We start from the raw sequence: 20,847 nt of genomic DNA, 5'->3' as shown, positions 1-20,847 counted from the left end.
AAATATCCTGGCCAGGTGCAAAGGCTCACACCTGTAATCTTCTCACTTTGGGAGTCTAAGATGGGAGAATCACCTGAGCCTGTGAAGTTGGGGCTGCAGCAAGCTGTGATTGTGCCACTGCACTCCAGCATGAGTGATGGAGTGAGACCTCATCTCAAAAACGAAAAAATCCTTAATTAATTAGCTCAGTTTTTATTGTAGCCTAGACTTTGCTATAGCCACTTGGCAAGGATGAGCTAAATTTATTCAAATATGTCAATGTTCTGAAAAGGCCATCAGTTTCTAGGCAAATGGCTAACTCCCAAGTAGATGTCCAAAATAAGGAATCCTTTCCTATTTCATTGCTTATACTACATTAACCTCGTTAAAGCATAAAAGGGCCCTATTTTCTTTTTCCTAAAGAAATAAGATGTGACCTGGATCAAAAACACTATGCTAAGTGGTAATCACTAAATCCAAATTCTTTCATTTGTGATAGGAGGCAATCCTTTTGAAGAATACTCTGACATAATAATTAATCATAGACCATAACCTTATTTAAGCTTACCAAATTTAAAATATAGATTTGAAAGTATTTAAATACTCTGGCTTCACTCAGCAGTCTCATTTCTAATGAACAGTTATCACAGAGCCCCAATACCCGGCCTGTATGGAACCCCTGAGGGTCATTGAGTGCCCCTTATGTTCTCCTTCTAGTGGAGAAACCCTACAAATGTGAGTTTTGTGGAAGGAGTTACAAGCAGAGAAGTTCCCTTGAGGAGCACAAGGAGCGCTGCCGGACATTTCTTCAGAGCACTGACCCAGGGGACACTGGTGAGTTCATGCAACACACGTTTAGTAAGCATCTGCTGTCCTGGGTAGTGGGATACAGTAGGAAGTAAAAAGATTTGTGGAGTTTCTATTTTGCTGAGGGCAGATAGATTATAAAGAAAGTAAATGAGCAGACTGTATGTGGGAAGGTTAGAGGGTGGTAAGTGCCATTGAGGGTGGTAAGTTACTGAGGAGTGAGGGTGAGGATCAGGGAAGGCTTCAGTGAGGTGACATTTTAACAGGCTTTTTAACCAGATGAGTGAGCCTGGCAAGTAACTAGGGAACAGCAAGAGCAAAGGTCCTGGGGCACAAATTTGAAGAAGTGTACATAGTCCTGTGTGGCTGGAGCACAGTGAGTAATGGGACCTGAAGCCAGAGAGGAAATGGGAAACCAGATCTCATCAGGCCTTGCAGGCCGTTGTAAAGGCTTTGGCTTTTAACCTGAGTGAAACTGAAAATCTTTAGAGGGTTTTGTATAAAGAGGTGACATCATTGGCCTTCTCATTTGAAAGAATCTGTCTACTTGCTTTTGAGAAGAGATTGTATTTGGGGCAAGGTTGGAAATTGGTGGGGAGGGTCCAGTTAAGAGGTCATTGCAATAGTTCAAGCAAGAGAAAATTGTATCTTGTTAGTAGTAGAGGTGGTGGGAAGTATTCTAAATCTCTATATATTTAAAGGTAGAGTCAACAAGATTTTCTAACAGATTGATGAAGAATGGAGTTACTATTTATAGAATGGCAAAGACTGAGAGTAGAAGAGGTTGGGGAGTGGCTAGGGAAGAGTCAATGAAAACTACAAGAATTTTCTTTGCACAGGCCCCAATTTATATCCTTGTCTATTCATATTATTTATTGTGATGCTTCCATTTGGCTTTGGGGATTTCTTGTTTTATTCAGTGATTTGAATTAGATACCTACTGGCACCACTCGATGTTCTTCTATATCTCAGTTGTGTTTTTTTTTTTTTTCATTCTTTAGTTGAAACAGCCTGAAACTTTGTGTCACATCTCTGCAGCTGTCCTTTGTCCCATGGAGTTGGCTATCAGCCTGGTTCTGCAGTTTGGGTTGTCTGACATTTTTATTTGGTGACTTGTACCACTTGCTTACTTAGAATAGGTACAAATCCTCATGGAATTTAGTGTTTGACAGCAATTGTTGAAGTTGAGTAGTTTGAATAGCCTAAAGCAGAAAGATTAAAAAAAATATGATGGAAATAACATGAAACTCAGGAAAAATAGAGTAGAAATGACTAAACTGCCCTCATTTTGCATAAGAGAAAACTTGTGTTTTAGATAAAACGTATTGTATGATGTTAGGAGCTGGCCAACTGAATTCTGTTGGTTTGCACTGCTTCTGCTTTTTATCCTAATGGTATCTCTGATTTTATCAAGGAGTTGGATTTCTAACTTGATAAAAAAAAAAATCCAACTTATTTGGATAAAGCATATCCAAGTAAAAAGAAGTGTTTACTCCCTTATAAAAAAAAAAAAAAAAAAAACAGGCCAGACAAAGTGGCACACACCTGTTGTCTTAGCTACTAAGGAGGCTGAGGCAAGAGGATTATTTGAGCCCAGGAGCTCAAGCCCAGCCTGGGCAACACAGTGAGACCCCCATCTCTAAAAAAAATTAATTAATAAAATAAAAAGAAAAACAAACCTAATATTTGGGCTTTGACATCTTCTTCTCTTTGTTTTGTTTTGTTTTATCTGAGTCTGCTTGCTAGGAAAGGTTTTGACATCTTAAGTGACCTACTTCATGGGAGTCAGGCAGTACTTGTTCAAGAATAAAATGTAGGCATCTTTACTTGCCGTTCTGTATTTCAGACAATAGGCAAAGCTCTTATTGTGAGAGATCCCCAAGCTCTGAAAATCTGTCATATTCCAAGTAGAATTAATTACTAATATTTAAAGCTAAAATGAAAGAGAGCATCTGACCCTACCTCTTCATTTCAGAGGTGACAAGACAGACTCACCTAAAATTCAGTGACTTACTTAAAATTCACCAGAATTTTGTGACTAGTATTTTTTTTTTTTTGAGACAGAGTTTTGCTCTTGTTGCCCAGGCTGGAGTGCAATGATGCAATCTCAGTTCATCGCAACCTCCATCTCCCAGGTTCAAGCAATTCTCCTGCCTCAGCCTCCCAAGTAGCTGGGATTACAGGCATGCACCACCACACACAGCTAATTTTTTGTATTTTTAGTAGAGACAGGGCTTCTCCATATTGGTCAGGCTCATCTCAAACTCCCAACCTCAGGTGATCCACCAGTCTCAGCCTCCCAAAGTGCTGGGATTACAGGCGTGAATCACTACGCCCAGCCACAATTAGTCATAGTTTTTAATTTTTAAAAATTTGAGATACATACTATAAAATTTACCTTTTTAAAGTGCACATTTCAATAGTTTTAGTATATTCCCAAAGTTGTACAACCATCACCACTATCTAATTTCAGAACATTATCACCACTAGCAAAAGCAGTGCTGTGCCCATTAGCAGTCACTCCCTATTCCTCCTCCCTCTAGCTCCTGGCAGCCACCAGTCTACTTTCTGTCTATATGGATTTGCCTGTATGGACATTTCACATAAATGGAATCATACAATATGTGGCCTTTTGTGTTGGCTTCTTTTACTTACCATAATGTTTTTGAGGCATTTTTATATGCTGAAGCATTTATCAGTACTTCATTTCTTTTTACGGCTAGATAATATTCCATTGTTTGGATTTGCCACTTTCTATTTATCCATTCATCAGTTAATGGACATTTGGGTCTTTTACACCTTTTCCACTTTTGACCTTGATTAGCTATATTTCTTAAAGGTCATATATTATCTGGCTTGCAAAAGAAATATAGTAACACACATACTAATAGACACACACATATATGCATATATGTGTGTCCTGATTCTTCTGGAAGGAGGGGAGAAGATCAGAAAACTATACTCTGTAAACAGTAAGTTCAAAATTACAGATTTTGAAGTAAGGCCACTACCTTACTTCCCATTCTCACAATCTTTTTTAGGAATTTCAAGTAAGGAAAATATCAAAAGTAATATTTTAGCTATCTTCGGTGGTATTAAGTGATTCAGGAAATGCTGAAATACAGAGGTTGGGTTAATTTGCATTTCACAGGGTGGTTTGGTGGATTCGTGCACCGTACTTTAAGTCTCAGCAAAAAAAGATAAAGGGTTAACTAAGTCAGCAAGTTTTGATTTTTTTTTTCGAACAAATATGTTGTAATGGTGGTTTCAGGTTATAAATGTGTAAAGTTACAGCTTAATCAAGTTACTGCATCTCAGTCCATATGTTAGTCTATCTTTTATGTTTCAGATAGTTTTTATAATTTTTCCTGAGGCCAAAATTTACAGAATATTTAATCCAACATAAGCCAATTCTTTAACTATTTTGTACCCTTCCATGTATGATTTCCATTTGTTTTCTTCTTAAAATTGGGAGTCCAGTATGGACATGGGGTTCCATTCTGAGCCTAGCCAGTATAGTGCATCTTATGCCTTCATCCCTCACTTGTAAAGAGATGATGCTCTATTGCTGTTGTGCCTACAGCACTCATTCCTCAAATGCTTATCGTAAATCAAAGTGCAGTATAGTGTGAGAGCCAAGCCTGTGGACAAACCTGCCTGCATGGGGAAGCAGGACTTCTTGGAAGCAAGCAGATGGATAAAAAGGCCTTGGAGTGAAGACCAGCCTGCAAAAAAATACAGGTGTTGGGCAACAGGACTTCTGGCCTTGCTGATCATTTCTTTTATCCAGATAGCATTTGTTGAGTTCTCTATGTGCCAGGCCCATATCAAAGCTGTTTATAAGACGAGTTAAGGTCAAGCCCCTATACTTTAAGAATTTACAGTCTGGCTGGGCACGGTGGCTCACGCCTGTAATCCCAGCACTTTGAGAGACCGAGGTTAGCAGATCATTAGGTCAAGACATGGAGACCATCCTGGCCAACATGGTAAAACTCTGTCTCTACTAAAAATACAAAAATTAGCCGGGCATGGTGGCAGGCACCTGGAGTCCCAGCTACTTTGGGAGGCTGAGGCAGGAGAATCACTTGAACCCAGGAGGCAGAGGTTGCAGTGAGCCAAGATCTCCACTGCACTCTAGCCTGGTGACAGAGCAAGGCTCCGTCTCAAAAAAAAAAAAAAAAAAAATGTACATTCCAACCACCAACCAGATGCTTGATCTATTAAGATAATGCAGGGGTCTAATAAAGTGATATTGCTACTTAGTCCAAGTTTCTACACCAGACATCACAAGTGACACCATCAAAATATTCCAATTCTGTCTTAATGGAGTATATATATGAAAAGAAGAAAAAATACAGAAGATCATGGACTTCATTTTCTCATTAGTTTGATTCTTATTTCAGAAAGAGACTAACAGCTGGTATAGAGATTCATTTAGCCTCATTTCACACAAATTATGAATACTTGGAGCAGGAAATATTTTTGTGTAACAATGAGTTCTAGCAATAATAATATTTTTAAGTAATTGAATAATTTATGAATCTAGGATACTAAACCTTTCATCTTCAATAGCTCTTCAAGCTAATATAAGCATGAAGGTTTCAGAATAAACTTATATTTTTACCAACTTAGCAGACCAAAGAAAATGTTTAAAATTTTTTAACTTTGTTTCCCAACCTATTCTTTTTTTTTGAGGTGGAGTCTTGCTTTGTCACCCAGGCTGGAGTGCAGTGATGCCATCTTGGCTCACTGCAACCTTTGCATTCTGAGTTTAACCAATGCTCCTGCCTCAGTCTCCTGAATAGCTGGGATTACAGGCGCCCACCACCACGCCCCTCTAATTTTTGTATTTTCAGTAGAGGCAGGTTTTCACTATGTTAGCCAGACTAGTCTCGAACTCCTGACCTCAGGTGTATCCCACCCCCACCCCCGACCTTGGCCTCCCAAAGTGCTGGGATTACAGGTGTGAGCTACTGCTCTAACCTATTCTTTTTAGAAACTAATACTAGCTCACAGGTAGTATATTCATTTTACTGGTTCAAAAAGGCAACAGTTTTATGTAACTTTTTTGTTAGAACCTGCCTCTATCTTTGATAGCAATCTCTTGTTAGACAATTCCTATTGCATAATAGCACCACTTTGCTCCCCTCTCCATTAGCTGACTGACCACACCATAGAAGAGACAGGAAGCAACAGCTCTTATTTAAGCTCCACTTAACACTTCAAGATCTAATGAAGGATTTTGAACAAAAACAAAAGAACAGCACAATTACATAGTTAAACCTTCAGTGACTTTGAGATAGAAATTGTATCGTGGAAACAGTTAACTAAAACCAAATATTAAGGCTTCTACAGGGAATAAAGGTAACCTATTCTGTAATTGTGACTTTGTACTACATTTTATTATTTATTTTTTCAGCACATCTTTAACATAACTTTTCTAATGAAAATTAGTATATCTACTATTTAGCAAGCAAGCAATATGAAGGGAAATTGATCCACGATGACTGTCGTACTCATTCTACTCTCACTCATGAACCGAATGTGCAAATTGTTCCTTGCCACCATCACATATTCCCCACACCCACCCCTTGCAGCATTAAACAGCCAAACACCACCCAGGAACGGATTTCCTATTTCGTCATTTAAACCCATTATCTTGTTCCCTTACTATCTTGCCAAACTGGTTTCTCTCCACTTATATTTCTGAGACGTGATGTGGCAAGATAACAAGTCTAGACTGTTTGTATAAATAGACAGTTGGGTCCTAAAGTTGAAGAAAAGGACCAAAAGCCAATAGTCCTCTTTTTTTTTTCTTCTCAGTACACTGCCTAAACCACTCAGTAATCCCAAAGAGCTTGTCCAGTTACAAAGCATTTTTTTGTGTATGTGTGATGTGTGTGTTATTGTTGTTTATAGACAGGGCTCACTCTGTTCCTCACACTGGAGGGCGGGTGGCAAGATCATAGCTCCCTGGGCTCAAGCGATCCTCCCACCTCAGCCTCCCAAAGTGCTGGATTACAGGCGCAAGCCATGGCACCTGGCTCTTTGTGTCTTAAAGGGTGCTCATTTCATGGTATTGTGCGTCAGCTGTCCAACAAGTGTGAGGCAAAGGCTAGCAGTTTAGGAAAGAAAATAAGAGTACTATCTTCAGTTGAAAATTAGCCTTTGCCTGACTTATCAACTAGAAAACAAGGTTAACTCAGTGAAGATCAACTGAATCACTAGAGTGTTCACATGTACAATGAAGGTTAAGATCTTGTAGTTAATATTTTGAGTGAATGATCCAGAAAGAGGGTGTGAGTGAACAGGAGTCCTCTAGATTCGTTTCAGAGAATTTCTTTCAATCTAATCAGAGTTGTGGAAATGGAGAAGTCTCCATCCATGCCTCAAAATATGTCCATCCATGAACAGTGCAGAATTTTATGTTAAATGCCAGGTATTTGGTCACTGATTTACAGAGTAATAATGTTTACCTGGAAATGACTCTCAAGACCAGTTTGGTGGGTAACATGGAATAAAAGGTGATGTTATCTCAAAAGGTTGCCATTCAGTGACCTGCCCTAATTACAGTTATTTAGGTCAATGTGTCCACATTTCAGCATCCTCACAAATGGAGAGGATGTTGATTACGTGTCTTCAGAAAGCTGCTTGTTGTAACTGAGATTGGTAAAATGTAGACAGTAACTGCTGAGAAACAAATGGGAAAACTAGACGGGCAGCACCGTGCTTGGGTAATTCCTGGGTAATGATTTGGCAGTGAGAGGACGGACCACAAGAGACTAAGAACAGTGGTAAAATGGGCATAAAACATAAACATTCCCTGAGTACTGTTTTTGATTCTTTTTTCATTATGAATCTTTTTGTTAATAACTACAGGGTTGAGGGGAGGCTTACTTAGATTTAATCTTCTCAAAGAAGAAGTTGTTGGAACTAGGATGAATGTTCCTAGTCAAAGCACAAACTTAGCTACCTCTCCCATGATTCCAAGATAAAAGTCTCCTTCTAACAGCCCCAGGAACTTACTGCAAATTCCAAGCTTTGTCTTTCATCTCTGTGTTCTTGGGGCTTTGGGTACTGCCACATCTGGTGGTGGTTTGTGTGAAAGGAAATAATAAATATAAATGATTTCCTGTTTGGTCATTGAAACCTATCCCTGTACTGGACAGAATTTGACCCGCTTCACTCAATAGTTGTCCTGTGGTTGAAGTGCCCGTTATTTACAACTGTTGGTCAGCCAGAGTCTATCAAGTACTTTCACACTAGCCCAAAAGCCACTCAGTCCCCTTATTCTGACCCTTACTGTTTTCCTTTACACAAATAATTGATAGCTTCAGTGTAGGCTATGATTTATTTCTTTAGAGCCTAGAATTATTTTTGACAAGAAACTCACCAAGTCCAGTAAATATTGTCATTATTATCACATTATTTATCATCCTCTTCTCTTTCTCATTTTTGGAGTTGGATTTCTTTTTCCTTTTAAGAGATGAGATCTCACTGTGTTGCCCAGGCTGAACTTGAATTCCTGGCCTCAAGCTATCCCCTCACCTCAGCCTCCTGAGTAGCTGAGACTATGGGCTGGTGCCACCACACCTGGCAGAGCCAGATTTCATTTTATTCCAGATTTTTTTTTAAAAAAAGCTGAACTTTGGCTGGGTGCAGTGGCTCATGCTTATAAACTCAACACTTTGGGAGGCTGAAGTGGGAGGATTGCCTGAGGCCAGGAGTTGGGAGACCAGACTGAGCAATATATTGAGACTAATAATTTTTTTAATTAGCCGGAAATGGTGGCTCTGGACTGTTGCCCTAGCTACTTGGGAAGCTGAGGTGGGAGGATCACTTGAGCCCAGGAAGTTGAGCCTGCAGTGATCACACCACTGCACTCCACCCTGGGTGACAGTTGAGACCCTGTTTCAAAAACAAGTAAATAAATTAGTTAAATAATAAAAACTTAGCTTTATAATATATTGTGTAATGACATACTATAACATACAGTTTTTTAATGACACTAATAAAATTAAAAATATTTAATACTCTGGGGCTTATTTTTGTTTTTTTAGACAGTCTCACTCTGTCACTCAGGCTGGAGTGCAGTGGCATGATTAATAGTTCACTGTAACCTCAAACCTCTGGGCTCAAGGATTCCTCCCACCTCAGTCTCCCAAGTAGCTAGGACTACAGGCACATGCCAGCATGCTTAGACAATTTTTTAAAATTATTTTTTGTAGAAGTAGCATCTAGCTATGTTGCCCAGGCTGGTCTCAACTCCTGGCCTCAAGTAATCCTCCTGCCTCAGTCTCCCAAAGCACTGGGATTACAGGGGTGAGCCATCATGCCAGCCACTACTTGCTTTTTACTCTAATCCCTTAAACTAATTTCAATTTATTCTTCCATAGACATAATTGAAATGTATGGATAATTCATTTTAGTTTGGATTTCCTGAAGTATTTGTGAGAAAACAGAGAAAAATGTTTACAGCATCACAATGTATTTGCGTAGGGCAGGTGTGGGCAAACTGTGGTCCTCTGAGCAAATGCAGCTAGTGGCCTGTTTGTGTACAGGGGTTTTATATTTTTAAAAGGCTGTGGGACAGAAAAACAAAAGAAAACAAAACAAAAGACAAAGAATGTAAGATAGGGACTGTATGTGTCTGGCAATTTTTTTTAATTTACTGTCTGGCCCTTTACAGAATAAGCTTGCTGATCCCTGGCTCAGGCTAGCATCATGTGTTAAAATGTCAAGCCTTATATTTAGAGCAGCTGGTATCTCTTTGAACTTTAGACATAAATTTGGGCAGTGCCTGCTGAATTGAGGTAAATTATATTTATTACAGTTTACTGTTTTAGTTGATTAGATATTGGCACTATTTATATACTCTTCTAGTAGTTCTCAATTCTGGCTGCATTTAAAAATCATCTGGGGAGCTTTGAAAATATTCTTGCCTAGGCCCCTTACCAGAAATCCTGATTTAATTGATCTGAAGGGGGACCTGGGCTTAGGTATTTCATACATGCTCTTCAGGTGATTCTAACGTCCAGCCAGGTCTGAGAACCACAGGCCTACACTACTCACAAGTCTATTTGTGGATGGGTAGTTAGCCCACATTCATAGGCAGTTTTTATTCACATTTTTATTAGAAATTCAATAGAGATGTGTTATACAAATTGTTCTTTAATTTCAAGGCAGAAGTGTTGCTCAGGGAAATTATAACTGAGACTACTTTGAAATGTGAAGAGCATATGAAACAGATAATGCAGAGCACAGAGAAAGAGAATATGAAAGATAGGAACTGAGAGGAGCGTGCTGAAAAAAATGAAAAAGAAAGAAACCACTCAGAATTTCAATACACAAATCACTGAGGAGATGTCTTGCTATCTGTGTGAGTGTATCTATTTTCAAAAGTGCTGTTAACAAACAGAGCAGTAAATCTGGGGCACCATGCTTTTTTTTCAAAGTTGTTAAGAAGAATTATTTCAGTCTGCAGGTGTCACACGCAGTTACTCAGAATCAGAAAGAAGGCTGATCAGGGGTTAGAAGATCTCCATCTATCTGTCTTTTTGCAACCAACCACGTCCAGGCTGTTTATTTAATACTTCCTCTTGCTAATGAATGTACTGGTTGGGGATGGGTCGAGCTTTCCCGTTTCGGCATAAGACTGCAAGATTTGAATGTGCCCTGGTGTCGGCTTCACTGACCACAGCAGGTACCCCAGGCAAGAATCTGAGCAGTCATAACAGGTAACAACAGCAGAGTGTGCATCCAACTTTGGACACTTCTCCTTCCAGTTTATTTCCTTTTCTCCCCATGTACCAATGTTTTCTTTTCCCTCTTCTTTTTATATTTTTCCAAACCAGCAAGTGCGGAGGCAAGACACATCAAAGCAGAGATGGGAAGTGAAAGAGCTCTCGTTCTGGACAGATTAGCAAGCAATGTGGCAAAACGAAAAAGCTCAATGCCTCAGAAATTCATTGGTAAGAATACAAACCTTTTTCCTGCTGTTGTTAGCAGACAGTTTAAATGAAATAACATAGGATGCTTGCTACACAAGGCCCTTCCTAGCTTAACCTCTGTTAAAATAATTAGTTTTTCATTGTGTACTTTTATTCTTCGTGGTTCATTTTGATAGCTCTAGAAAATAGAATATAATACATTAACTAAAGCATCATCGTGACAGAAGATGGGAGTATTTGATATCCAATTTCCTAAATGGATGTGATGTTTAAAATCCTGTTCCTTCCTCTTTACTCTGAATGACATATGTTGCATGAGAGAGTTTATGCAATTTGTACCAGTAAGATGTTCAAGATAGCATTTTTGTAATCTTTTGTAATTATATTTTACAAATTGGTTCGTTAGCATCCTCAAACTTTTTCCATGCTCTAAAACATATTGCCATATTTTCTTGAATTTGATTGAGAATTGGCTTTAAGGGAAAGCGGTTGGGCAAACATAGATTTAAATAACAAGGTTTGATTTAATCATTTGTCTTACTGGAGTTAATTTTTATGTCATTGGTTTTCACATTGTCGAAAAATACAGCAGAATAAGATGGCTATGAAATAATTATGTTCATTAAAGTGTTAGGACTTCCAAATGGCAGAGATATGTTGCTGAAGTCTCTCAGATATTTACATAAATGTGACCATGATATTTAAAATAGATTTGTATTTGTGAAGTAGATAGCTGAAATGGAACGTATCAGTTTTGCTATAAATTGAAAGTTGGTGATATTGAACAAAAATAATTATCACATGAAAATAGACCTCCCTCAACATCAGTAATATTTTAGAAACCTGTCTCAGTCTTTTTCCAAAGCTGCTTCCAGCTGTTGATTTTTTATTTCAGTCCTTTTGTATTTATTCTTCTCAATAGCTCTTATAGATAATAAATGCCTACCTGGTTTTTAAATCTGACTAAATTTGATTATGGTATAGATAATGTTTTTACAAGCAGACGTTCTATGTGAATTATAGAGATATATTGAAAGAATTTATATATTTCAAAATTACCTACTTTGGTATTTCTGCCTATTTATTTTACTTTGACTAACTGAAAGATTTTTGCACTTGTAGTCACTTTAAGAATAAATTGCGTCAGAGTAAAGTTGGTGTATTTCAGTTTAGGGAGGTCCCCTCCTCCTTGCTGTCCTCCCTTCCCTCGGTGAGAAATGTCAGGGGAGTATGTAGTGACTTCCATTTAGAGTTTAGGCACAGTAAACAAATGGGGAGTTTAAGACGTTGTCTACAAACATTGCCCATATATCTTTTGGGCTTTACTTATACGAAGAGGTTCTGACTGGAGTATAAAAGAAAGCTTGCACCATTATTCTATGCCATGAGTGTATTTTAGTTTGGGGAAAGTAATGGGTTTTTGATTTGGTGGTTTTTTTTTTTTTTTTTTTTTTTTTGAGACAGGGTCTCACACTTCTGCCCAGGCTGGAATGCAGTGGTGCAATCACACCTCAAACTCCTGGGCTCAAGAGATCCTCCTAACCCAGCCTCCCAAGTAGCTGGAACTATGGGCACACACCCCCAGGCTCAGCTAATTTTTAAACTTTTTATACAGATGGAATCTCTTTATGTTGCCCAGGCTGGTCCAGAGAAAGTTTTGACTCTAGAAATGGCTGAAGCTGATATGGGGAGGGACATCACAGGGAGAGCTGGGCAAGAAAAAAATGTAAAGCGACTTAATTTCAATCCAGTTGTCAATGCATTTTGGTCTAAGAGAACTAAAATTTGAGAGATAGTCCCTAGTATTTACAGTTGCCCTAAACCTATGGTTGAACTAAAGCCCTACTTAATAAAAGTTGCTTTGGTATTTCATGGGTTCAAAAATACAGCCTGTTTCATATGTGCAAATTCAGGCCATTTAGCCCATTGCCTGGGGAATCTGTTTCATTTGTTTGACTGTTGCAACCAGAGGGTTTTCATTTCACCCTTCCAGACTTGTGAGAGATGCTGATCTTATAGGTGTTGATTTCTCATCTTCTGAACCATCACATTCTCTCTGTGCTGGAATCAGAAACTTAGTAGAGTTAGTTAGCTCTTTATCAAACTGAGATAGCAACTTCAGTACTTCAGGGCCCAGAATAACTGGGGGAAATTTTTTTTTTTTTTTTTTGGTAAATTGTGGTATAGTGCAATAAGAAGAGTACTGGATTAGAAGCTAAAAGACCCAGGTTCTGATCCTAGCTCTGTCATTTCTTAACTGTGTATGTTTAGACTAATCACAGAACCTTTCTGGTCCTCTCTTTACTCATCTATGAAATGAAGAAACTGAATAGGTGATGAAGTGCCCTGGAAGGTACCTCTCATCTGCAAATCTGTGAGATTAATTAGAAAAGAAATCGAAGTCAGCAACTATTGATACCACTGTGTGTTTATAAAGCCCATCTGTGTAACTTCAGATAGCCTTTTTCTCAAGGCTATACAGATACGGTGTTCATGTTATAAACCATATCCTAGGTTTTTGGGATTTTTTTTTAAGACAAATGGTATAAATCTGAGAATCTAAAACACAGTTACATTAGCCCAACATTCATGTGTTTTGCTTAGGGCAGTACCACTTGTTCATTCACTCTTTTGTCTGTTCATCCATCATACAGAAGGCTAAGAGTTCCTGTCATATACATGACATTCTTGTTCCGGGGCATTGTTCTAATCTTTTTACATTAACTTATATCCTAAACCTTTGTTTGAAACAAGGTTTTTTAAAAATAAAAATAAAGAAATCCCTTAAATTATTTAACCAAATCAACCTTTGTAATAGAAAACAGTAATGTCAAGGGAGGGAAAAAGGAACATTATCTGTGACACTGTGCAGTGTATGAGATGAAGTGATATAAAACGTGGGCTATTGTCCTCTTGTCTCCTCTCCTGTCCTCGCCTCTCCCCTTCCCTCCCCTCCCCTCCTCCCTTCTCTTCTCCTCTTCTCTCCTTTCTCCTATATTTCCTCTCCAAGGCACTGTTTTTTGAAGATTCAGCTGCCAGGGTAAGGGCAATGAGTAAGGTGCGAAGGAAGACTGAGTCATTCCGTTTAATCTTTGCTGATGATTGTATAGCACTCAGACCAGCCTTGACTTCCCTGACCTCTTGTACTATGAGGGTAAAGGTGAAATTAGACTATCAGGTCAGCCTGTTGCTATCTGTCAGGCAAGGTGGAGATAATTACCAGTAGGGAGCATTTTACATCTATTAGAGATGAACTGGGGAAGAGGGACAGATTGGATCAAGTCTAAATGTATTTTGAGACACAAACATGCTCTCAAGTCGGAGAAAAATAATTTTTTTTCTAATTCTCCAAGAAACTGTGTATGGCTTTGTTTCAAATAGGAAAAAAATTGACACACATCTATCAGGAATCGACACCTTTACATTGTCAGAATACTTCTGTTTAAGTTGTTCTTTTCAAAGGACAAGAGGCCTTCCTTTGCACATATAGTCCTTTAGGGGTTTTCCTCCCTCTGAATCTTGTTCTCCTGTTATAAACTTGTTTGACTACACTTCAAACTAGGCCATCCTCAAATACTTGGCTCAAAATGGATTTCTCTCTTGGATGGAGAAGAAAAATGACTACATTTCTGCATATTTCTCCTGATTTTTATTCTTTCCCAAAAAAACAGATGTTATTCAGACCAAAGTGGTTACCATAGCATCTCCTTATTTTAAAAGTTTTATGTATTACTTTATTAAAGGAAGTTTTCATATTGAAAAGAACATTAAAAAAAGATCTCACTCACCTGTGGTAAACATGTTAATGAGGTTTTGACACTTCAACAAACCATCGGTTCTCCCTGTGAGGTAACTAATGAGAAATTGCCTGCTTTGGTTAACAGCAACAGGAAGCAGTTTTAATACCTGTTTCTAAAAGAAAAACGTGTTTTTCCAACCCCTTCCCGAAGGCCTAAAGTCCATAATCCCATAAGCATTATAATGTCATAGCATTTTAGGGATATTAGGAACCACCAGTGAGGCTCTTTCACCATGGAAGGAAGGAGAATCAGAGAGGTGGAGCGACACAGCTGGCAGGCGACAGAGCAGTGCCAGACCTTGGCCTATAAGCGCTGCAGTCCAGGCCCTTCCTTCCCCAGGAGGTGATCAAGAGCAGTGCATGTCATATGGGGAGTTTTGAAAGCGAGGAGTCTGGTCGTTGAAAGTTGGTGGGAGAGGCCAGGTGCAGTGACTCACACTTGTAATCCCAGCACTTTGGGAGCCCAAGGCAGGTGGATCACTTGAGGTCAGGAGTTCAAGACCAGCCTTGGCCAATATGGTGAAACCCCATCTCTACTAAAAATACAAAAATTAGCCAGGTGTGGTGGTGGGTGCCTGTAATCCCGCCTATTTGGGAGGCTGAGGCACAAGAATCACTTGAATCCGGGAGGCAGAGGTTGTAGTAAGCTAAGATTGCACCAGCCTGGGTGACAAAGCAAGACTGTTTCAAAAAAAAAGAAAAAAGAAAGTTGGTAGGAGAAAAAAGTCCCTTGAAGAAGGGCAATTGTTCTCCGTCAAGGGTGATTCTCTTTAGAAAAGAAGTCTTCCCTGGTGACTCCATGAGAACAGATGACATCCATATAGCACTTCCCAGTGTCTCACAGAGGACAAAGACTTCTGCAGCAACCAAATGTGGTCTCCAGCTCAGCTCTCCCCAGCACCACCCCCACAGCTCTCTCTGTTCTTCCCTCCTTCCTGTTTCTTCTTGTACTCTGGCTCCCCTCTGTTTTCCACCTCCTGCAAGAAGTGTTAGTTTCACCTAGGTTGAGATCAGAGCCATGATGATGACTGGATATTCCATTTTCTCTACTTACCTGCTTTTTTTGTTCATTTGCTTATGGATGTGTGCTGATAGTAAGAGTGAGCGATAACATGTTTGGGAAATTATATGACATTTCCCAGGAGAAGCAGCAAAGACATTTAAGTGACTTGAAGAACCTTAAGACTTAAAACCTGAACATTTCACCTTACCAGAAATATTGGATTTCTGTTATTCTAAAGGTTCGATCATTTTGCCACCCTCTTCAAAAAAACCTTTCAATGACTCCCAATGGAATAAAATCCAAACCATTCAGTCAGGCCTTCTGAGCCTTCCACAATCTGTCTTCAGCTTACTTCTTCTAATTTTATCATTTCAGCCAACCAGTCCTTTGCTTCTCCTCCTCCCTCTTCTGTGTAATATCTCACTCTTTTCTGAATGCCGTCCCTCACGTCTGCCCTTAAAAGTACACATTGTAGGCCGGGCGCAGTGGCTTATGCCTGTAATCCCAGCACTTTGGGAGACTAAGGTGGGAGGATCACTTGAGCTCAGGAGTTTGAGACCATGCTGAGCAACACAGTAAGACCCTGTCTCGGCAAAACAGACAAACAAACAAAAATCAAAAAATTAGCCAGGCGTGATGGCATGGGCCTTGTAGTTCCAGGTACCTGGGGGGCTGAGGTGGGAGTATCACTTGAACCCAGGAGGTTGAGGCTGCAGTGAGCTGTGATCATGCCACTGCAATCCCACCTGAGCAATCAAGTGAGACCCTGTCTCAAAAAAAAAAAAAAAAAAAAAGAAACGCACATTATCCGCATTCCCATACGGATGTTCTCTCTCTGCACCCCAGGCAAGTTTACTAGTCTGCTTCTTATAGATATAACTGTCTCCACCACCACCACAACCATCACCTTGATTACAAGGAGACTTTGAAGAAAATAATAGATTAATATTTGCCCCATATTAAGTGTGGCATATTTGAGAAGTAGCTCATAGTTTTCTCTTTCCACTCTCTTGGCTACTCTATGCTTTGTTCTACCATGTACCATTAAGGATACCAATTTGTCATGAAATGATGTAAATGCTGCGTCTCCTCTATTGGATTGCAATTTTATTGTATTCGTCAAATCACCCAACATTGTGCTAAGCAAATCATGAAAACAGAGTGCTTACACATGCCTGGCACCATGAAGCACTTTATAGACATCATACCCACTCTGTGCAGCGTATACTTCTTGAATGTGTGTGCTGGTCCATGTGGAAAAAAACAGTTACTGCCACTAAACCCCCTTGCCCTCTGCTATGGGAACCATTGCAACAGAAAATCTGAAGTCACTGCTGGTGGTGGGGCTGTGCAGCCATGGGCAAGGTGGCAGCTGGGCAACAGCAGTTCATACTCAAACATATACTGGGATATGTGGGCTCTTGGATTACATCTGGTTCTCTCTTCACCAACTGGGCAATCTTGGAAAGTGAATCAACCTGTTTGTGCTTTAGGTTCCTCATCTGAGAGATAATAATTCATACCTTAAAAGGTATCATACAAAAATTAGCCACGCATAGTGGCAGGCACCTGTAATCCTAGCTACTCAGGAGGCTGAAGCAGGAGAATCGCTTGAATCCGGGAGATGGAGGTTGCAGTGAGTGGAGATTGTGCCATTGCACTCCAGCCTGGGTGACAGAACAAGACTCCGTCTCAAAAAAAAAAAAAAAAGTAACCCCTAACAGGCTGGTAAAATGAGACAGTATGCAAAGTGTCTAGGATGGCACAGTGCATACAGCAGGGGCTCAATAAATAGTACTTATCATATTGGAATTATTGTATATAAGGCACAGTGCTAGGTACTGTGAAATATAATGACCAGAAGTAAACATATTAGGGTGGTGGGTCTTGCCCCTCAACCCTACAGAGTTCTGAATCCACATACTCAGTTAAGGGCCCTTTTACCTCTAGCCTGTGATTCTGTACTTCCAAGTTGGCACTTAAAAGCCAACAACCATGTGTCCTCACCACATTGCATCAGTTCAGGTCAGGTGGTTGCTTAGAGTTAACAAAGCCAAGATATGAGAGATTGATACCTTTAAAAAGAACCACAAGTAGGGAACGGCCCAACCAGGCAGCCTTGGTTTCTGAACTTCGGACTTGCTATTACTGTGTGTATTTTTGTTGGAAGAAGACCTCCAATTCAGCCTGAAGCTGGTATCATGAATCATTCAAAGGTGTGATGTGATTGTGACTAGAAGCTGGACCAGATGCTCTGTGCAGGTTTGGAAGCAGTTACGCTCTTGTGGTTTGACTAACCTTTTTTATGAGTGTGTTACTAAAGAAACGTGAGCTGTTGGCTTTTCAATTACTGTAGTTTACCCTTTCTGAGTTTCATACACATTGAGTCATCGTGTCTACAGGTGACTGATAATCATCTGCACTGCTTAAGTTACCGTAACTCAGACGAGAGGATCTATCTGATGATTACAAGCTGCATGCACGTGAACATCTGAGGTTGCCCCATCTCCTTAACAATGAACAATGGTCTGTGTTAACTACAGAATTTAGTCACATATTTCCACTCATCCAAGGGTTTATTTTCCTCTTAATGTTTTGCCTTTTACAATTTTAGCACTCAGCTGTTTTCTGACATACACTGCAGGTGGTATAGATTACGAAATTGTAGGCAATTCATTAAGTAAAGCAAACTCTTGGGAGAAAAGATAAAAGCAGAGTTTGTGATGTGCCTACCCCACCCAGAAGCCTTCTGGAGCCTCTCTGTTAGGTGAAAAGTTTCTCAAGGACCTCTGGTTTTTAGGGACTTGAACAGAGGTGGCCACACTGTAAAATCACCAATAATCTTAAAAGGGCCAAGAAACTAAAGTTCATCATTTCTGTGTCACATTCTAGGGAATGGGTGTCTGTGACCTTAGCTGGCTTTCATGTTCCAAGTCTTCCAGATGGCCTTGACCAAAGATATATCCAATCTGGAAATTGAAAATAAAACCCATTGATTACTTTGACCAAAGTCTACTCTGCTGTTGCTTCTTATTGAGTTTCCAAGACAGGTGTTTTCCTTTGCATATATATTTTTTTCTCTCAGGTATTTGTTTAGAAACTATCAGGTTGGCCTTAAGGTCAGCTGCTTGGGGGGGATGCAAGGACAAATTCATCTCATAGGAATTTGTTCTATAGCTGGTTCTTCTGACTCCAATTTCTCACTGTTCTGGTCTGCCTTACACATTACTGTTATGTTAACCACAAGCCTGTCTTTTTCAAGGGCAGGTAGCCTCGGCTCTTTGTTCAAATTCAAACCCTACAGTGAGCCATTTGGAATGCCCATCATTTGGTCCTACCATGCATTATCTTTTTTCAGTGTTTCCCCAAATGTAGGATGCAAATTGCCAGCAGGCACACGGTGCCATTGAAAAACCTGGGTCCACACAGCAGGACAATTATTTTCTTTCCAGTTATCTTTCAGTCTCCCAGATTATACTAAAGAGAAAGATTTAGACTTAATTTGATACCAGCTATCTTTAACACTAGTCTCACCATTGGTAATCTCTGTTTTTAACAAAGGGTAATGGGATCTTAGTCTCCAAGTACTCACAGTAGTATCTGATCAAAATGTTATGAAATGCTCCATTTCTTTTTTTTTTTTTTTTGAGATGGAGTTTTGCTCTTGTTGCCCAGGCACAATCTCGGCTCACCATAACCTTCTCCTCCCAGGTTCAAGCAATTCTCCTGCCTCAGCCTCCTGAGTAGCTGGGATTACAGGCATGTGCCACCACACCCAGCTAATTTTGTATTTTTAGTAGAGACAGGGTTTTACCATGTTGGTCAGGCTGGTCTAGAACTCTCGACCTCAGGTGTTCCTCCCTCCCCGGCCTTCCAAAGTGCTGGGATTACAGCCTTGAGCCACTGTGCCCGGCCAATGCTCTGTTTGATTGTCTTTATTTTTCATAGTTACCTTCTACTCGAAAAATAAGTGATTCTGGTTTTCCATTTATGTTAGTGATATAAAGTTTCCTTAAAAACCACATTTATTTTAGAAAAAAAAGTGAACCAAATCAAACAAAGAAAAAATCCAAGCACTTACCAAGTGTTTTCCATGTGGCAGGACCTGTTCTAAGCGCTTTCCAGCGACCCTGTGAGGGAGATACAATTATTAGCTTCACTTTACGTGAGGACACAGAACAGAGATACAATTATTATCTTCACTTTACATGAGGACAGGTTAAGTGACTTGCCCAAGGTCACACAACCGGTGACCAATGGAGCCAGCATCAAACCCAGCCCATCTGACTCCAGAGTTTGTTTTCTTAACCACCATACCGCACTGGTGTGTAGATATTGCCAAATAGGAAAGCAGAGTGAAGCCTGGGAAATCCTGTGTTTCATACTTCTTGATCTAGTTTCAATCAGACTCTTACTGTGCATGTTCCATGTAGGCCTGCCTCTCTGCCTTCATTCCTGCACTCCCCTTAACTAGGATGTCCTCTCCCACTTCTCTGAAAATCTAAATCCTACCAGTTCATCAAGACCCTTCTCAAAATTTAGATTTTCCAAGAATGCATTCCCTTCCCCAAGTACTTCTGAAGTTTCTGCATTCCCTTAATGCCCAAATATACAGTTTATACCAAATTGTCTTGCCAGTGCCTATATGTCACTTATTATTCTTTTTACAGAACATGTTACTTTCCTGCCTAAATGCCTCAAATGTGGGCATTTAGAATAAAAGCAAAGACCTCCATAGAGCAAAGCAGTCCTTTTACAACTTCTTCTTTTTTTTTTTTTTTTTTTTTTTTTGAGACAGGGTCTCACTCTACCACCCAAGCTGGAGTGCAGTGGCACCATTTCAGCTCACTGCAACCTCTGCATCCCAGGCTCAGGTGATCCTCCCACCTCAGCCTCCTGAGTAGCTGGAACTACAGGTGCCCGGCTAATTTTTGTATTTTTTTTTTTTTGTAGAGACGAGCTTTCTCTATGTTGCCTGGGCTGGTCTTAAACTCCTGGGCTCAAGTGATCCTCCTGCCTCAGCCTCCCAAAGTGCTAGGATTACAGGCATAAGCCACCGCACCCAGTCAACTTTTAACTTATACTTTTTCTCCACTTCCATATACATAGGTCTTATTTTTCATCCACTAAGTTGGAGATACCTCCAGAACAGGAACTGGTCCTTTCAATCCTTTTGTTTTCTCATTTTTTTTCTTTTTTATTTCATTGCTGTATGGCAGTGACAAATTTTGGAATCTCAACATGCCTAGGAAACATTACAGAAGGACATGGTTTAGCAAATCTCTCCAGAATCCAAGCTGACAGAATGG

At 39.8% G+C, this 20,847-nt stretch overlaps 2 protein-coding genes across 11 annotated transcripts in view; one reads left to right on the top strand and one right to left on the bottom strand.

The window, feature by feature from the left end:
- GRB7 (growth factor receptor bound protein 7) overlaps positions 1 to 20,847 on the bottom strand; it is a 76,429-nt gene that overhangs the window by 20,389 nt on the left and 35,193 nt on the right. For 2 of the 6 annotated variants that reach the window (XM_078374339.1, XR_013535924.1), the window contains 2 exons: positions 19,620 to 19,668; positions 14,525 to 14,589 (listed from right to left, as the gene is read on the bottom strand). In XM_078374339.1, the coding sequence (XP_078230465.1) occupies positions 14,558 to 14,589; positions 19,620 to 19,668 (81 nt within the window). In that variant the 3' untranslated portion in view covers positions 14,525 to 14,557. Of the gene's footprint in view, positions 1 to 14,524; positions 14,590 to 17,053; positions 17,206 to 18,344; positions 18,508 to 19,165; positions 19,669 to 20,847 lie in introns of those variants that run through there. The other 4 variants (XM_078374337.1, XM_078374338.1, XM_078374340.1 and 1 more) reach the window with 4 other exon arrangements.
- IKZF3 (IKAROS family zinc finger 3) overlaps positions 1 to 20,847 on the top strand; it is a 95,739-nt gene that overhangs the window by 72,084 nt on the left and 2,808 nt on the right. For 4 of the 5 annotated variants that reach the window (XM_035301442.3, XM_078374342.1, XM_008997501.5 and 1 more), the window contains 2 exons: positions 697 to 813; positions 10,641 to 10,757. In XM_035301442.3, the coding sequence (XP_035157333.3) occupies positions 697 to 813; positions 10,641 to 10,757 (234 nt within the window). Of the gene's footprint in view, positions 1 to 696; positions 814 to 10,285; positions 10,524 to 10,640; positions 10,758 to 20,847 lie in introns of those variants that run through there. The other variant, XM_008997503.5, reaches the window with a different exon arrangement.

The sequence above is a fragment of the Callithrix jacchus genome, chromosome 5 (genome assembly GCF_049354715.1).
Source record: "Callithrix jacchus isolate 240 chromosome 5, calJac240_pri, whole genome shotgun sequence".
Classification (NCBI taxonomy): domain Eukaryota; kingdom Metazoa; phylum Chordata; class Mammalia; order Primates; family Cebidae; genus Callithrix; species Callithrix jacchus.
The sequence above is the reverse complement of the archived record's forward strand: the minus strand, read 5'-3'. Positions and strand labels throughout refer to the sequence as shown.